Below are 20,059 nucleotides of genomic sequence, written 5' to 3' on the forward strand. Positions count from 1 at the left end.
ATGGACTCTGAAAAACAGGCTGGGGGTTCTAGAGGGGAGGGGGGTGGGAGGATGGGTTGGCCTGGTGGTGGGTATTGAGGAGGGCACGTTCTGCATGGAGCACTGGGTGTTATGCACAAACAATGAATCATGGAACACTTCATCTAGAACTAATGATGTAATGTATGGGGATTAACATAAGAATAAAAAAAAAAAAACCAAAAAACAAAAAAAAAAAACCAAAAAACAAAACAAAACAAAAAAAAGAAGATATGGTACATAAATACAGTGGAATACTTACCATAAAAAAAGAACAAAATCTTGCCATCTGCAACAAGGATGGACCTAGAGGGAATTTTGCTAAGTGAAATAAATCAAAGACAAATATCATATGATTTCACTTACATGTGGAATGTAAAAAACAAAATGAACAAATAAAAAAAAAAATGAACACACTCTTAAAGAGTTCTCTCTTAGAGAACAAACGGGCGGTTGCCAGAGGAGAGGTAGTGGGGGGAAGGGTGAAACAGATTAAGGAGTACAAACTTCCAGTTATAAAATAAACAAGTCATGGAGATGAAAAGTACAGCATAGGAAATTAGTCAATGATACTGTAATAATTGTAGAGTAACAAATGGTGACTGCACTTATCACAGTGAGCAATGAGTAAAGAATAGTTGAATCAATATGCTGTACACCTGAAACTAATACAGTATGTCAATTATATACCATAAATAAATAAATAAATCACTCACTCGCTTGTGTAGTCACACCTAACCCCACCACTAATGCATAATCCATTCTTTTCACCATGATTTTGTCTTTTTTGAGAATGTGACATAAACAGAATCATATAACTTTTGAGATGATTTCTTTTACTTAGCACAATGTCTCTGAGACTCATGCATCCAGGATATTGTATGTATCAATGATTCATTTCTTTTTATGTTGAATAGTAGTGCACTATATGGATATACCACAGTTTATCCATTCACTTGCTGAAGGACATTTGGATGGTTTCTACTTCTTGGCAATTATGAATAGAGCTGCTCTAAACAATGGTACGAAGAATTTTGTGGAAATATAAGTTTTTATTTCTATAGGTTAAAAACCTGGGAATGGATTTGTTGGGTCACATGTTAAGTGTACATTTAACTTAAAAAGAAAATCACCAAACTGTTTTCTAGAATAGTTGTACCATTTTCCTTTCCTATAAACAATGCATTAGGGTTGTTGTCTGCATCCTTGTCAGTATCTGAAATGGTCAGTTTTCATTTGTGCCATTAGACTAGTAGTATCTCATCCTGGTTTTAATTTGCATTTCCCTAATGGTTAATAATGCTAAATATTTTTCATTTATTTATTTACCACCGTACATCCTCTTCGGTAAACAGACTATTTAAGACATTCAAATTCAATCATTTTTCAAATGGGTTGTTTCTTTCCTGGTCAGTTTTGACAGTTTTAAAAATATACTCTGAATATATGGCCTTTGTCAGATAACTGATCTGCAAAATCTTCTCCCAGGCTGTAGCATGCCTTCTCATTCTCTTAATAGTGTTTTTCATCATCAAAAAAAAATTTTTTTTTAATTTTGATGAATTCCTTTTTATCATTTTTTTAATGTTATGAATTGTGCTTAAGATGTCATACCTAAAAACATTTTGCTTCATCCCAGGTCAAAGATTTTCTATGTATTCCTCTGAAGGTTTTATGTTTTACATATAGATTTCTGAACTATTTTGTGTTAATTTTTGTATCAAGTGTGAGATATATGTAGAGGTTCATATTTTTGCATATGGATGTCAAATTTGTCCAAAATCTTTTTTTTAAAACATTATCCATTTTCCATTGAATTATCTTTGCATTTTAATGAAAAATGAATTGGAGATATTTATGTGGTTCTATTTTTGGACTTCCTATTCTGTCCTAGCAATCTATATATCTATCCTTTTGCCAATATGATACCATCTTGATTACTGTAGCTTTATGATAAGTCTTTTTTTTTTTTTAAAGATTTTTATTTATTTATTCATGAGAGACAGAGAGAGAGAGAGGCAGGCTCCCCGCTAAGCAGGGAGCCCGATGCGGGACTCGATCCCAGGACTCTGGGATCATGACCTGAGCTGCAGGCAGACGCTTAACCATCTGAGCCACCCAGGCACCCTATGATAAGTCTTGAAACTGGGTCGGATAATTCACTCAGCTTTATCCTTCTTTTCCAAAATTGGTTTGGCTATTCTAGTCCCTCTGTCTTTCCATATAAATTTGAGAATAAGCTTGTCTATAATTACAAAAAAAAAATCTTGCTAAGATTTTTTACTGGAATTGTATAAATCTATAAAACTACTGGAGAGAAATGACATTTTTAGAATGCTAAGTCTTCCAATCCCTGAATATATCTCTGTATTTTTTTATATCTTTAATTTCTTTCATTAGTGTTTTACAATTTCAGCATATAGATCCTTCAATATGATTTTTATTCTTATACTTAACTATTTTTCTCTTGCTGCCTTTATAAATAGTAAATCCTTCCCCCCAATTGTTCATTGCAAGTATATAAAAGCTCAACTGTTTTGTGTGGGTTGGCACTGTTATCTTTAGATCTTGCTAAACTCATTTATTAGTTCTAGGAGTTTTTTCTGGATTTCTTGGGATTTTCTATATAGGCAGTCATGTAGCTGTGAGTAGAGGCAGTTTTATTTCTTCCTTCTCCATCTATGCCTTTTATTTCTTTTTCTTGCCTTATTGTATTGGCTAGCACTTCAAGTACAATGTTAAATAGGAGTGGTAAGAGAGCACATCCCTGCCTTCTTCCCAATCTTAAAATGAAAAGATTCAGGCTTACACCAATAAGTATGATGTTGTTGCAGTTTAAAATTTTTTTTGTTAGATGCCTTTTATCAGTTGAAGAAATTTCCTTCTACTCCTAGTTTGTTGAGAGTTTTAAATAATGAATGGTTATTATGTTTTGTCAAATATTTTTCCTGTATCAACTGATACATGGTTTTATTTGGGTTGTCAATATTGTGAATTATATCATTTGATTTTCAAATACTAAACTAGTATTGCATTCCTGATATAAACTATATTGGGTCATGATATATTATTCTTTATATACACTGCCATGTTCAATTTGTTAGTACATCTGTGTTTATGAGAGATATTGGTCTGTTTTGTTTTCTTGTACAGCTTTTGTCTGGTTTTGATATCAGAGTAATGCTGGCCTCCTAAAATGGAGTCCCTTTCCCTTTTATTTTCTGTAAGAAATCACACAGAGTTGGTATATTTCTGTAAATGTGTGGTAGAATTTGCCAGTGACTCTATGTGATTTCTTTTTCAGAATGTTTTGAACTACAAATTTCATTTCTTTAATAGCTATAGAACTACTCAGGCTATCTTTTCAACTTAGGTGAGTTTTGGTAGTTCACTGTTTGAGAATTTGGTCTCCTCCATTAAGTTGCTGATTTATGTATTTAGAGTTGTTTATAGTGGTCCTTATAATCTTTTTGATGTCTGTGGGTTTATAGTGATATCTCTCTCTCTTTCATTCTGCACATCAGTACTTCATGTCTGCCATCATCATCTTGCTAGAGATTTATCAATTTTATTTAATTTTTATTTTTTTAAAGATTTTATTTGAGAGAGAGAGTGCACGAGCAGGGGAGAGAGGGAGAAGCAGGCTCCCTGATGAGCAGGGACCCCCCCCCCGCCCCATGCAGATTGCGACCTGAGCCAAAGGCAGATGCTTAACTGAGTGAGTCACCCAGGCACCCAGAGATTTATCAATTTTAATCTTTTCTACGAACCAGCTTTTGTTTTCACTGTTTTGCTCTACTGTTTGTTTTAAATTTCACTGGTTTCTGCTCTTATTTTTATTATCTCCTTCCTTCTGCTTGCTTTGGGTTTATTATTTTTACACGTCTTCTAGTTTGTTAAGGTTGGTGCTTAGATTGTTGATTTGATACCTTTTTTCTTATAGAAGCATTTAATGTTATAAATTACCCTCTACTACATTAGCTGCATCCACCCATTTTTTTTAAAAAGATTTATTTATTTATTTATTTTAGAGAGAGGGAGAGAGAGCACATGCATGCAGTGGGAAAGGGGAGAGGGAGAGAAAAAACTCAAGCAGACTCTGTGTTCAGTACAAATCTGATGCAGGGTTCGTTCTCACACCCCTGAGATCACAACCTGAGCCTAAACCAAGAGTAAGACACTTAACCAACTGTGCCACCCAGGCACCCCTCCCCCAAATTTTTGTGATGTATTTTTTATGTTTTCATTTTCTCTCAGCTCAAAATATTTTCCAATTTCCTTTGAGACTTTCTCTTTGACCCATGGATGATTTAGAAGTACGTTGTTTCATATCTAAATGTTTAGATATTTTCCTGTTATCTTTATGTTATTGTTTCCTAGTCTAATTCTCCTATGGTCAGAGAACATACCTTATTTCAATTCTTTTAAATTTATTTCAGGTTAGTTTTATCATACACAATAGGGTCTATTTTGATTGGTATCTGGGCACTTGAAAAAATATGTATTCTGCTATTGTTTAAAGTGTTCTAGACACATCAACAGATACAGTTGGTGGAAGGTGCTACTTAGTTCTTTTTTTTTTTTTAGATTTTATTTATTTATTTGAGAGACAGAGGAAGAGAGAGCGAGCAGGGGGAAGGGGCGGCAAAGAACCAGACTCCCCCTGCTGAGCAGGGAGCCTGATGCAGGGCTCAATCCCAGGACCCTGAGATCATGACCTGAGCTGAAGGCAGATGCTTAATGACTGAGCCACCCAGGCATGCCTAGTTCTTCTTTATCCTTGCTGATTTTCTGCCTACTAGGTTCTATAGATCACCTAGAGAGGAGTGCTGAAGGCTCTAACTGTAATTGTGGATTTATCTCCCTTTTCAGTTCTATCCATTTTTTTCTTCCAATATGTACATATACAGTTTTAGGGCTGTTATGTTTTCTTGGTGAACTATTTTTTATCCTTAGGTATTATCTTTATTTCTAGTAATTTTCCTTGCTTTGAAGTTTACACTCAAGTTTTTTTTTTTTTTTAAGATTTATTTATTTTAGGGGCGCCTGGGGGGCTCAGTCGGTTAAGCGGCTGCCTTCAGCTTGGGTCATGATCCCAGGATCCTGGGATCAAGCCCCACGTCGGGCTCCTTCCTCAGCAGGGAGCCTGCTTCTCCCTCTCCCTCTGCCTGCTGCTCCCCCTGCTTGTGCTCTCCCTCTATCTTTATCAAATAAATAAATAAAATCTTTATTAAAAAAAAGATGTATTTATTTTAGAGACAAAAAGAGAAGAGACAGAGAGAGTGAGCGAGCAAGTGCAGGAGCAGGGGGAGGGGAAGGGGGAGAGCGGGAGAGAGAGAGAGAATCCACAAGTAGACTTCCTGTCTGAGTGTGGAGCCCAATGCAGGGCTCATCCCAGGACTCGGAGATCACGACCCCAGCTGAAACCAAGAGTCAGCTGCTCAACTGACTGAGCCATCCAAGTGCCCAAAGTATACCTTTTTCTGTCCTTTTTCTTTTCTTTTTTAAAGACTTTATTTATTTGACAGAGAGGGCGAGCAAGAGAAGGAACACAAGTAGGGGGAGTGGGAGAGGGAGAAGCAGGCTCCGCGCTGAGCAGGGAGCCTGATGGGAGGGGCTTGATCCCAGAACCCTGGGATCATGACCCAAGCCGAAGGCAGCCACTTAACCAACCACCCAGGCACCCCTATCCTTTTTCTTGTAACTTATGTACATCATTATATTTGAAGTGAATTTTTTTAATAAGCAGGAGATTATCAGAGTTTTTTTGTTTTGTTTTTTTCCTAAATCCACTCTGGGGGCACCTGGGTGGCTCAGCTGGTTGAGCTGTCACCTCTTGGTTTTGGCTCAGGTCATGACTCAGGGTTGTGGGATTGAGCCCTGCCTTCTGGCTCCACACTCAGCACGTAATCTGCTTGAGATTTTCTCTCTCTCCCTCCCCCTCTGCCCCTCTCCCTGCTCAAACTCTCTTTCTAAAATAAATAAATCTTTTTAAAAAATCCACTCTGATAAACTGTCATTTACTTGGCATGTTTACATCATTTACATTTAATGTAAATTACCAATATGTTTGAATTCAGGTCTCTAATTTTATTGCTTTCTGTCTGTCCTGTTTTTCATTCCACTTTTTTTCTCCCTTCCTGCCCTCTTCTGGTTTATGTGAACAGTTCTTAGTATTTCATTTTAATCTACTGTGTTTTTTACTACAATTTGGGGGGTCAGGTTTTGTTTTTTTGTGGTTGCTCTAAGGATCACAATATACATGTGTAACTTTTCACAGACTACTTAAAATCGGTATTTTACCACTTCAAGTGAAAGTACAAACCTTATCATTATTACCATTTTAGATTCTTTTACCCTCTCTCTTCATATATATTATATATTTATATATATTGAAAATCCTGTTATTGATGTTATAATTCTTTGCTTTCTACTGTTAATTGAAGAATTCAAGTATAAATATTACTGAGATATTAACCATTTCTGTTGCTCTTCCTTCATTCTTGAAGTTCCAAATTTTCTTCTTTTTTTTTTAATGTTTTATTTATTTATTCATGAGAGTCAGAGAGAGAAAGAGAGAGAGAGAGACAGAGGGAGAAGCAGGCTCCCCGCCTAGCAGGGAGCCCGACGCAGGACTTGATCCCAGGACCCTGGGATCATGACCTGAGCCGAAGGCAGACGCTTAACCATCTGAGCCACCCAGGCGCCCCCAAATTTCCTTCTGTCTTAAGAACTTTCTTTAGCAATTCTTTTACAGCAGGATCTAGCAGCTGCAAATTCTTTTAGTTTTCCTTCCTTTGAGAATGTCCTTATTTTTCCCCTCATCCCTGAGGGATACTTTGCTAGACATAAAACCCTAAGTTGATACCCCTGCCACCAGCACTTTAAAATGTAATTCTACTTCTTTCTGTCATCCAAGATTTCTGATGAGAAATATGTAGTATCTGAATAGTTGTTTCCCTATAAGTACGACATGATTTTTCTCTGCTTTCAAGATCTTCTCTTGTCTTTAGTTTTGGTACCATGTTAGTTTTAGTTATTATGTGTTCGGGGATGGGTTTGTCTTTATCCTTTTTAGGATTTCCTGAATCTATAGGTTTGAATCTTGAATCTATAGGTTTACGTCATTTGCCAAATTTGGGAAGTTTCTAAGCATTATTTCTTCAAATAAATTTTCTGTACCACTCCTTCACCTCTCCTGTTGGAACTCTGATGACATGAACGTTAGACCTCTGTCATTGTCCCACAAGTCCCTAAGTTTCTCTTCACTTTTATTCTCAATACTCCCCCAACCCACTGGATAATTTCTACTTATCTATTTTCATGTTTACTGACTCTTTTCTCTGTCATTTTGATTTTGCTGTTGATCCCATCCAGGGATTTTTTTTTTCATTTACTGTATTTTTCAGTTCTAAAATGCCCATTTGATCCTTTACACATCTTTTATTTCTTTGTTGAGACTTTCTTTCTATTCATTTCAAGAATGTTTGCCCTTACTTGCTGGAACATTTTAAGAATTGCTGCTTTACAGTTTTTGTCAGCACTATGTCTGTCTTTTTGGCATTGGCCTCTTTTGACTTTTTCCATGTGAATTGATTTTCCTATTTTTTTCAAATGCCAAGCAATTTTTTATTGTATCCTAGACTGTTTGGATATTATTATAAGATTCTATCTAGGTCATCTTAAAATTCTATGGAGAATACTGATATTTTTCTTTTAGTAGGCAATCAACCCAGTTTTCATCAGGCCATAGTTTCTGACCAGCCTTCTGTGGATTGTGGTTTCAATTCAGTTAAGTTTTTAAAGTCTTTGCAGTGCTATTTGGATCTGTCCCATATGTGTACCACCACGTTGCCAATCTGGTACCTAAGCAGTGGTCTAACCCATACTTCATTTTTCAGAGAGCACATATGTTGTTTGGGGTTGAATTTCTACATGTACATGATTAAGCCCAGAAGTTCATAATAAAATTTTATTAAAGAGTTTATTTTTCTAGCTTCTCCCTTTCAAAATCTCCCCAGTATTTTCTGGTTCATGAGGGTTCCCCTTTCCTGTCACATATAGCCAGAAAGCTTGGGCTTTATTTACTTCACTGTCACGCAACTTCCACAATGCCTGTGTCTGGAGCCAAGCAACTGAAGGAGAGAGAAAAAAGAGGAAATGGGGACATTCTACCTTTTTGGCACTAAGGCTCCACTGATCAGAGAGAAAGGTTCCCTGCCCCCAGGGCTTTAGGCTCCTGTCAGACCCCAATCTGCTGCCACCACAGAATTTCTTGAGGTTCATGGCACAAGAGAAGAGAGAAAACAAAAAAAGGACAAAAGATTTCTGTACTTTCTCTGAGCATTAGAATATCACTTTCTTATTCCCTGCACCTGAACTGATGGTTTCTCTTGGAGTTCTCTCTGTTAACATTGATGCCCACTTCTGTGTTTTAGGCTGTGCTGGATTCAGGCCTGAGGATACCAGAATGGGAGAAATCTGAGTTCAACCTTAGTTCTATAGTACTCCAAGATCTGCTTTTCTTTCCTAGTCTGCCTATTACAATTTACCTTTCAGAATTCTCAAATAGCTGCTCTATGCCACATTTTCAAAACCGCATTCAGTGGGAGAAAATGGGTGAAGTGTACCTGCTCCATCTTATTCAGAATCAGAATCTTAAGCTACTAAGTTTTGAGAGGGTTTGTTACATAGCAACAGATAATTGATACACAATCCAACTCAAGAACCAATCATTTAAGTGCAATGCACATGAAATAACACATTCTTTACACATTTTCTCAAGAAAGTCACAAGATAATTATCAGATAGCTGCTACCAATTCAGTAGTGGAATATTCTAGGCTTTCTTAATTTGGTTCCTAAGAAATAGATTCAGTTTCATTATTGGAGTAATCAAAATGATAGCAATGAAAAACTGTGAACACTTGTTACTTAGAAGTGTATTTATTCTGCTGTCAGATGTAATTTGTCAATAAAGGACCTGACATCTCATTCTTTCATGCCCTTGCTGATCATCAGTCAGAAGAACTAAGAGAATCATGGGAGGAAACTGGAATGACAAGGATAAATTTGGAAAGTGAAAACACCTATGAGAAATTCTTTTCCTCAAAGTTATTCTTGTATAGAATTCCTAAAAAGTTCTTTAAACTCTTAAAAACAAACGTATTTTACCAGCAAGGAGCATTTCATTCAGAATAGCCTACTGAACTACATAATCAAGCAATGATATTTCCTGAGGGAAAAATCTGGGATGTCAATCAGCTCCACTGTCTTTTCATAAGCTTTGCCCAACATAAGCAAATTACCAGGAAGACACTAGCTAGCTGTATAGATACCATTTCATACCCACACACAGGCAAAAATTTCAAGAGTCTGTAAAGATGTGGGGCAATGGGAACTTTCAGACACTGTTGATGGGAGTTTAAATTGGTACAGTCAGCTGGGTAGCAATTTGGCCATGTCTAGTTAAACATGAATATACTGCACAACCCAATCATTCCATTTCTAGGTATACATACTAGAGAAACCCTCTTGTACATGTGTGCAGAGAGACATTTTGAAGAATATTCATTGCAGCACTTGTTCATGAAACAACGAAATAACGGAAACACCCTTTATATCTATTAACAGGAGAATCAATCTAAATTGTGGTATATTCACCCAAAAAAAATACTGTATAACAATTAAAACAGAACAAAACTGTATATATCAATATGTGAGTAAATTTCAAAAGGATGACACTGAGTGAAAAAAGAAGTTACAGAATCCTGTGTATAAATACATGTATATGCAATAAAATTACATAAACATATGTTCATGAATAATACTAAATTCAGAACAGTAGTTATGTTCAAAGAAGGGGGAATGGATTGAGGAGTGGTACACACAAATTAAACTTTATCTGAAGCAAATACAGCAAAATCAGAAGTTTGAAAAAGCCTGGTAATGGTCCTTGGGTATTTATTATGTTATTCTCTTTATTTCTGTTTGTTTGAAATATTTATGACATGCAAAAAAGAAAAAAATTATGAGAACATATATACCAGTTACATTACTGTGTAACCAGTTACACGAACACTCAAGTGTTTAGTGAAAAAGAGTATTTTTTTTAAAAAGATTTTATTTATTTGTCAGAGAGAGAGAGCGAGAGAGCAAGCACAAGCAGGGGGAACAGCGGGCAGAGGGAGAAGAAGGCTCCCCGCTGAGCAGGGAGCCCAATGTGGGCCTTGATCCCAGGACCCTGGGATCATGACCTGAGCCAAAGGCAGACACTTAACCAACTGAGCCACCCAGGCGTCCCGAAAAAATAATATTCTGACAATACATTAGCCAAATACACACACATACAATAAAAACTGTTTAAGAAGGCTAAGAGAGGGGCAACCTGTGTGGCTCAGGTGGTTAAACATCTGACTCTTGATTTCAGCTCAGGTCATGGTCTCAGGGTTGTGAGATCAAGCCCCATGTCAGGCTCTGAGCTGGGCCTGGAGCCTGCTTAAGATTCTCTCTCCTTCCTCCCTCTTCCTCTGCAACCCTCCCAATACCTCCCACCTGCATGAGCATGCACACACACCTCTCTCTTTAAAACAAATAACAAAAAAACGGCTAAGAACACCAGGGGCTGTGAAGGATTAGGTACATTTCAAAACTATACAAATGAGAGCAATCAGATGTGAACATGTGTAAGAAACCTAATGACCAGGCTAGCTTCTGTTACATCTTAAGTAAGGATCTCATCAATCAAGATTCTAAGGAGAGCTGAGCTGTCTATGCTCTCTTTGCTTTCCCTAGCCATCATCTGCTACAATACAATATAGCAGGTTATTTGGCACATGTTGTAGTTTGGTAGTGATTCTACTCAAAGATGGGAACTGGTAGAAGCCTGTCTACTACCTGAGGGTGCTTTTGGAACCTCTGGCAATGGTAACATAGACTGAGTAGGGCCAAAGACTTGCTCTTGCGTGTAGAATTCAAAAGTTGTATACTACAGCCAGAGCAGCAATAGGAGTTTTACTCACTCTATACCCTCTTCTGCTAGCTCTAATATGACTCAATAGGGAAGGGAGTAGGGAATGTGTCTTTCTAACCATATAAATGATCCAGAAATCTGCCAGGTCATCTAGGCTGAGGCTGCAGATGTCTTACAAGGAAGCGCGGGCAAGTAACATGCTTCAGAATCACTGTGTTCACCTGGTAGCTCCTAGCACAAATACCAAACTATCTATTCTAAGGACTCCTCTGCAGTTATAGATATAACTGGCAGGATATGTCTATAACCCCTACCAGAATGCTATGCTGTAGTCATTCAGGATAGAAAAGACTGCAGCAGTTATTTTAGCACACAGCTGTCACATTTTAGTTACATATCCCTCTATGCTAGTAGTATAATGTTGGGCAAAACTAAGTCTAGGCAGTTGAATCACTGTGATAAAAATTTTCCTCCTTTAAAAAACAAAGGTTGGCCCAAGTACTGATAACCATTCTTTTGGGTTTTTTGTTTTGTTTTGTCCTAGGAGTGAAACAAATGGCTTTTGTCATATGTTGTTTTTTTTCTTCCAAGTTTTTATTTAAATTCTAGCTAGTTAACATACAGTGCAATATTAGTTTCAGGTGTAGACTTTAGTGATTTATCACTTACATATAACACCCAGTGATCATCACAACAAATGCCCTCCTTAATGCCCATGACCTGCTTAACCCATCTCCTCACCCACCTCTCCTCCAGTAACCATCAGTTTATTCTCTACATGATAACCATTCTTTTGGAGTCTGAGCAGCCTTTCTTTTACTTTCAGTTACAAAAAATTTTAAATATACAGAAAAATAGAATGTTATAATGAACAGCCATATATCCACCACCTAGATTCAACAGCTGTTAACTTTCTACCATATTTGCTTTGTCTTTACACACACACACACAGCTAAACCACTTAAAATAAATTACATATGATACTCCACACCAAAATACTTCAGCATCTCTATACAAAATTTAAGGCCATTTGCCTAAATAACTACAATACCATTATCATGCCTACTAAATTTACCTCCATTTCCTAATATCATCCAATATCTAGTGATATTAAAAGATTAAAATATGGGGCACCTGGGTGGCTCAGTTGGTTAAGCGACTGCCTTCGGCTCAGGTCATGATCCTGGAGTCCCAGGATCGAGTCCCGCATCGGGCTCCCTGCTCGGCAGGGAGTCTGCTTCTCCCTCTGACCCTCCTCCCTCTCATGCTCTCTGTCTCTCATTCTCTCTGTCTCAAATAAATAAAATCTTTAAAAAAATAAAAAAATAAAATATATACAAACTTCCTAAGTGAAATAAGTCAGTCAGAGAAAGACAAATATGATTTCACTCATATATAAAATTTAAAAAACAAAACAAGGGGCGCCTGGGTGGCTAGGTTGTTAAGCAGCTGCCTTCGGCTCGGGTCATGATCCCAGGGTCCTGGGATCGAGTCCCACATTGGGCTCCCTGCTCAGCGGGAAGCCTGCTTCTCCCTCTCTCACTCTCGCTGTCTCTGTCTCTGTCAAATGAATAAATAAAAATCTTTAAGAAAAAATAAAATAAAAAATTAAAAAATTAAAAAACAAAACAAATGAAGAAAAAAGAGACAACAAAAAAAAACAGACAAACTTTGAGAACAGACTGGTGGTTATCAGAGGGGAGGCTAGTTGGGGGGATGGGTGAAAGAGATAAAGGGATTAAGAGTACACTTACTGTGATGAGCACTGAGTAATATATAGAACTGTTGACTCACTATATTGTATACCTGAAACTAATATAACACTATACATTAATTATACTGGAATTTTAAAAAATATCACTTCTAAGAATTAAAAAAAAAATGTACATCTATCCAAATGACAGAAATTATAGTTTTTTTCTTTTAAAGATTTTATTTATTTATTTTTATTCTTTTAAAGATTTTATTTATTTGACAGAGACACAGTGAGAGAGGGAACACAAGCAGGGGGTGTGGGAGAGGGAGAAGCAGGCTTCCTGCCAAGCAGGGAGCCCAATGTGGGGCTCAATCCCAGGACCCTGGGACCATGACCTGAGCTGAAGGCAGACGCTTAATGACTGAGCCACCCAGGCGCCCCTATTTATTTATTTTAAAGAGAGAGAGAGAAAGTGCAGGGGGGGAGGGACAGAGGGAGAGAGAGTCTTAAGCAGACTCCATGCTGACTACAGGGCCCAATGCACGGCTCGATCCATGACCCTGAGATCAAGACCTGAGCCGAAACCAAGAGTGTGACGCTTAACCAACTGCGCCACTCAGGCCCCTCAGAAATTATAGTTTTAATAACACTTTCTGGGCGCCTGGGTGGCTCAGTTGGTTAAGCGACTGCCTTCGGCTCAGGTCATGATCCTGGAGTCCCGGGATCGAGTCCCGCATCGGGCTCCCTGCTCAGCAGGGAGTCTGCTTTGCCCTCTGACCCTCCCCCTCTCATGTGCTCTCTCATTCTCTCTCTCTCAAATAAATAAATAAAATCTTTAAAAAAAAAAAAAAATAACACTTTCTGAAAAATACACACCAGACATTTGGACTACTCACAACAGTTCCACAGTCACCAAGGTTCTAAGCCCATAGCCTGGAAACCATTGGTCGAGGATTCATGTCTTAGGGCAGGAAAACAAAAAAACCAATCCAACTCCATAACTATACTTCTTTTTCAAAAGAAAGAATTTTTAATTTTCACGTTTGGTTCCTTGGTTTTCAAAAGGTACATCCCTGCTCAGGTTCTCCATTAAATAAGAATACTGAGGCCTGGAGTAGATCTCCATATATTATTGTACCATTCTGTTGCAATACCAACTAGTTCAAAATCTTACTTCCAAAAAAAAATTTGAGATGACTTGTAAAATTTATGTATTTTTTATAAGCTCAATAAAAATTATAATTAAAGAACAACAAATATATTAGAGGACAGGGAGACAAATAAATGAATTAGAAACATAAACTAAGGCTAGTTACTACAATTGAATACTTCTGAATTTTCTGGCAACCACAGCAAAAATGAAAATACACTGTACTTTTTCATTAGCTATTGTAAAAGTGCTTAAGAAATGATCAGTGTACTTAATTGGAGGAGAAATTAAATTTCTTTTATATAAGAAAAACTAACAAAATCTTTAACAATGATTTCTACAAAAAATGGAAAAGCATTCTTTGTATATGATTCTGATATCCATCTGTAACAAAAATCAAGGGCTTATTATAAAATCATAGTTCATCGCTTCTCAACCTTTTGGCTAAGATCAAGTGTAAAATCACAGTTCAGTGAGTGAGTTTCTACAAGTTCAGGCCTGCAGGCTTCCTAGTAATCTCACCTGATATTGGAAGAAGGCTAGGATAGTCTAAGGGACATATGTGGCATCTCCCTTAGCATACTGTTGCCAAATATCAAGGATCTAATCTGAGTTTTTGACAGAACTTGGTCATCATACACTACAAGGCTGAGCTCAGCGGTGAGCGGTCTGGCAATAAGTTTATAACCTCCATGTATTAGCAACCTAAGAATTTTTTTTAAGATTTTATTTATTTATTTGAAAGAGAGAGAGAGCAGGAGTGGGGGGCGGGCAGAGGGAGAGGGAGAAGCAGGCTCCTCACTTAGCAGGGAGCCCAACGTGGGGCTTGATCCCAGGACCCCAGGATCATGACTTGAGCCGAAGCCTGCCATGTTAGTGGACCGAGCCACCCAGGTGCCCCTAACAGCCTAAGAATTTTTTTCCCCCTGATTCTGTTTCCTTTCACACCAAATAGGTTCATTAGCCTGTGTTCAGAAGGGGTGAGAAGTCTGGCATCACTTTACTGCATAAAATAATGAAAGGAGGAAAGATGCTGGAAACCTAAGCAGTCTAATTTCAGATTCTCTGCTCTTAAACACTACATAAGAGAGGGGCAAACTAAATTTAACAATCCTATGTTTAGTTTCTTCTTTTCCTACTCCATCATTTATTAAATGCACATGTGGTGGCAAAATTAGCACACAGCATTAGCTTTTGCTAAAATCATGTTTCTCAACTCAACTGTCTTTTCTTCAGAATCCCAGCTCTGCCATTTCTGAGAAGCAAAGCAGTATAAATGAAAACAACTCAGACCTTTGTAATCTGATACTTTTTTTTTTAAAGATTTTATTTATTTATTTGAGAGAGAGAATGAGAGAGAGAGAGCATGAGAGGGAGGAGGGTCAGAGGGAGAAGCAGACCCCCCGCTGAGCAGGTAGCCCGATGTGGGACTCGATCCCGGGACTCCAGGATCATGACCTGAGCCGAAGGCAGTCGCTTAACCAACTGAGCCACCCAGGCGCCCTGTAATCTGATACTTTTATTTCATCTTCAAGTGCTTCAGAATCCCTCACAGAGAGCATGGGCTCAGTATGTATTAGTTGTCTTTCCTGTCCATACTTCCACCTCAGATATACTCTGAGACACCAATCACCATGAATTTCTATGCAGAAATCGAAAGTTTGCAAATCAGAATTAGAGTTCAAAGTCCTTTGCTCCCCCTATGCCTGCTGATGACATCTCCTACAGCTCAATTCCATCAAAGAGTAGCAGGTCTACTGCTTGATAATTGAGTAGCAGCAGGATAACAACTAAAGCTTGAACTTTGTACTTGTCATCAAGAGGATAATGGCACAGCATAAATCAAGGAACAAAAAATTGTTCCGTTCTTTTCTTGTACTTTTTTTTTTTTTAAAGATTTTATTTATTTATTTGACAGAGAGAGACACAGCGAGAGAGGGAACACAAGCATGGGGAGTGGGAGAGGGAGAAGCAGGCTCCCTGCAGAGCAGGGAGCCCGATGTGGGACTCGATCCCAGGACCCTGGGATCATGACCTGAGCCAAAGGCAGTCGCTCAACCGACTGAGCCACCCAGGCGCCCTCTTGTACTCTTTTTTGGTCTGTCTTATATTCCCAAATAATGTTTCTCAACTCAACCACGGGGAAGATAAGAAGTGTGCAGGGGGCAGAGAAAGCTTAGAACTACGAGCACTTAAGAGTGCTTAGTTCCACAACATTTGGAGATTAACCAGAGGCATTTTATTGGTGGGTGAGAAGAGTCTTCAAAGGGTATGAATAGAGAATTAATTCTATGAAGTAACCTCCTCATGGTTTAAAGCAAAGTCTACACAACTCTATAAGCTGTAGTATCATTCTGACCTCTTGTACTTACCTCTTCTTTCCATCTTGACTTCATTACTTCACCGGTTGGTGTTCTGTCTTCCCTTTGTCTCTGGATAAACTATTATATGACTGTGCTTTATAACATCTAGCTCTTCTGAGATTTATAGATTAATCAAATGGGATATACCTTTGACCTTATTAACATATGGCTCTGTTCCACCTCGCCTCAGATCACCCATCTCAAGATTCATCACCCTTTTAGAATTATATCTTAACCTTTCATATGTTTAATAATTTAAATCTCACTGGTGCTACCCTCCTCCCTTCCCTTCCTCCACCCACCAGGATCTACAATCTTTTAAGCAAAAGTCAAGGTGGTATAAAAAAATCATGGATTAGAGTCACAGTTCTACTTACTGATTACTAACTGTACAACTTTCATAACCACTAAACATCAGTTTCTTCTTATCAAGAATACAGCACACCTTGCAGAACTGTTCTGAGTACAAACACACATACTATCAGCTGCTACTACTACCACACTGAATAATTTCCAAATTTCAAGCATAATCCCTTCTTTGCATATGGCCCTTTACAAAAGTTTTCAAAGTAATTAATTAGATATCATCTCCATGTTACAAAAAAGTTTGAGGCTTACACAAAATTCTGAATATGGTAGAGCCTCAGTAAATGTCAGCTACTATTCTGAAGGTTAAGTGACTTACTCAAGGTTACATATGTAATGTAGGTTAGGATTAGCACCAAGGGAATTCTGACTCTTCACTAACATTCTTTTCACTACTTTACCATTCAATTAATTGCCTCTACTTCTGTGCTTCTGTGTTCATTCGGAGAAAATAAAATTATAAATTGTATTTCTCATGCTCTGTTTTAACTACTTTTATTTTCTCCATATGGACTTTCTTTATTTTATAAATTTACAACAGGTTTTTCAACTTAAACTTCTTTCAAAGTTTCTCTATACATTCATCCATAACTGAAGATTTCATGACTTATTTCAACAGAAGAGGTTGAGAAAATGAGGTCATTTCTTCCCCGCCCCCTTTTTTTCTTTTTTAAGTAATCTCTACACCCAGTGTGGGGCTTGAACTCAGAACCCGGAGATCAAGAGTCACACACTCCACCGACTGAGCCAGCCAGGCGCCCCAAGACCATGAGGTCATTTCTTGATCTACCACTATAACTTCACTCTCTAATTCCATATTCAAACTTCTTGACAGAAGTCTCATCTATTACTTAAGGTTTCTGTCAGCTACTTTGTGACCTAAATACACTGACCTCACACTCTTCACATAATTTACCTAGAAGCCAAATTAGAATACTTTCATTTGTGCCATTTACATCTGTCCTTCAAAAGCGGTGCTTAAGAATCATTTCTTTGCCAAGACAACTCAATGGAGAAAAGAATAGTCTTTTTAACAAATGGTACTGGAATAAGTAACTATCAACACACAAAAGAATGAAGCTGGATCCTTCCTCACACCATATACAAAAACTAACTCAAAATGAATCAAAGATCTGAATGTAAAAGCTGAAACTATAAAACTCTTAGAAGAAAATATGGGTAAATCTTACTGATCTTGGATTTAGTCAATGATTTCTTAGATACGACACTGAAATTGTAAGGAACAAAAGAAAAATGTATCAAGTAGACATAGTCAAAATTAGAAACTGTTGTGCTTCAAAAGGCACCATTAAGAAAGTGAAAAGACAACCCAGAGAATGAGAAAAAAAATTGTGAATCATATCAGAGACTTGTACACAGAATAAAGAACTATTACAACTTAATATTAAAAAGAAAACCGATTAAAAATAGACAAAGGACATGAATAGATATTTCTCAAAAGAAGACACATTTTACAAATGGCCAATAAGCATCAGGGAAATGCAAATCAAACCCAAAGTAAGGTACCTCGTCATACCCACTAGGATGGCTATAATAAAGGAGATAATAACAAGAGTTGGTGAGAATGTGGAGAAACTAGAACTCTCACAGACTGCTAACAGGAATGTAAAATGATGCAGTACCTTTGGTAAACAGTCTGGGAGTTCCTCAAATGATTAAACATAGAGTTATCATATGATATAGCAATTCCACTCCTAAGTATATATCCAAGAGAAATGAAGACATATGTCTACACAAAACTTGTACATAGATATTTATAACATTAGATATTCAGTATTATTCATAAAACCAAAAAAGTGGGCACAACTCAAATTCCATCAACTAATGAATGGAACAAGTGTGATATATCCATACAATGCACTATTATTTGGCAATAAGAAATGCTGATCTATACTACAACATAGATGAATCTTGAAAATAGTCTGCTAAATGAAAGAAGCTAGTCACAAAAGACCACATATTGAATGAATCCATTTAAAATAAAGTGTCTATAGGGCGCCTGGGTGGCTCAGTTGGTTAAGCGACTGCCTTCGGCTCAGGTCATGATCCTGGAGTCCCGGGATCGAGTCCCGCATCGGGCTCCCTGCTCGGCGGGGGGTCTGCTTCTCCCTCTGACCCTCCCCCCTCTCATGTGCTTGCTCTCTCTCATTCGCTCTCTCTCAAATAAATAAAATCTTTAAAAAAATAAAAAATAAAAAAAAAATAAAATAAAGTGTCTATAACAAATCTGTAGAGGTAGAAACTAGATTAGTGGTTGCTTAGGGCTGGGGTGAATGGAGAGATTACACAGTAATGGCTAAAATGTATAAGGTTTCTTTTTGGAGTAATAAAAATCTTCTAAAATTTATTGTGGTAATAGTTGCAAAACTTTGTAACTGTAGTAAAGGTCATGCAACTGTGCAATTTCAATGGGTGAATTGTATGGTATATGAATTATATTTCAAGAAGCTGTTAAGACTTAACTTATTTAAAAGCTGTTAAGGGCGCCTGGGTGGCTCAGTTGGTTAAGCGACTGCCTTCGGCTCAGGTCATGATCCTGGAGTCCCGGGATCGAGTCCCGCATCGGGCTCCCTGCTCGGCAGGGAGTCTGCTTCTCCCTCTGACCCTCCTCCCTCTCATGCTCTGTTTCCCATTCTCTCTGTCTCAAATAAATAAATAAAATCTTTAAAAAAAAAAAAAAAAAAGCTGTTAAACCTTTAAAAATCATCACTCCACGAAATATTCTAACAGGACTTGGTTCTCTCACCAGCCACACCAACTCTTACGATCATACAGGTTTTCTACACAGATGTACTTGATTAGAGACAGAATGATACATACTAAAGAAAGCTCTAGGCAAGGAGAAAAGAAAACATAGACTGAATCCTGGTTTTGGCACCAATTACCTGTGTAGAAAAGTCTCACTAGGGCCCAGTATCCTCATCTCTGTAGCTTCTTATGATAAAAATTCTTGGCTGAATCAACTGAGAAAGATCTTCTTGTACTCTGTACAAATTTAAACTTAATGAGCAGTTAAAAATTCTAGGGGGGGCTACAATACGGGATGAGGAAGGAATTAAACATTCCAATAAAAGACTTATGTAGGAAAGTGTCACCTGCACTCCATGGTAACTGCTATAGTAAATCTGTGGATTAAGCAGCTACTCCCCTACATATTTATATAAAATATTCAGACAAAAAACTAAATCATAAAATCAGAAGACAAAATTGTAGTCACATTACACAAATGACACTGTGCAGTATGTGTGACTGATACCAGAATTAGGAATATTTATAAAGCTTGGTTATGCTGCAATGCACCATGGATTCTTTTGGATAAAGAAATCTCTCTTCACCATAAAACAGTGTATTACTATTTTGATTACAACTACTACTATCAAAGCCACCAAGAGAATAGTGACCTTTTTATGTACTATGCTATTCGTATACATTATTTCATTTAATTTGCAAAATAACCTCCATCCTAGTTATTTA

At 37.5% G+C, this 20,059-nt stretch overlaps 1 protein-coding gene and 1 long non-coding RNA gene across 7 annotated transcripts in view; both read right to left on the bottom strand.

The window, feature by feature from the left end:
• Positions 1 to 20,059, bottom strand: part of TMCC1 (transmembrane and coiled-coil domain family 1) — a 218,687-nt gene that overhangs the window by 51,395 nt on the left and 147,233 nt on the right. The window contains exon 1 of one of the 6 annotated variants that reach the window (XM_081801687.1): positions 281 to 322. The exons of the other annotated variants lie outside the window; for them this stretch is intronic. Coding sequence (XP_081657813.1) covers positions 281 to 307 — 27 coding nt within the window. The 5' untranslated portion in view covers positions 308 to 322. Of the gene's footprint in view, positions 1 to 280; positions 323 to 20,059 lie in introns of those variants that run through there. 6 annotated transcript variants of the gene reach the window in all.
• On the bottom strand, positions 12,533 to 18,721 carry LOC145716825 (uncharacterized). The gene is made up of 3 exons (XR_014139737.1): positions 17,521 to 18,721; positions 13,544 to 17,408; positions 12,533 to 13,334 (listed from the first exon to the last, which is right to left on the bottom strand). It is a non-coding gene; the product is annotated as an uncharacterized LOC145716825 (long non-coding RNA).

This window comes from Leptonychotes weddellii, chromosome 1 (assembly GCF_054177405.1).
Source record: "Leptonychotes weddellii isolate Sample4059 chromosome 1, ASM5417740v2, whole genome shotgun sequence".
NCBI classification, from domain to species: Eukaryota; Metazoa; Chordata; class Mammalia; order Carnivora; family Phocidae; genus Leptonychotes; species Leptonychotes weddellii.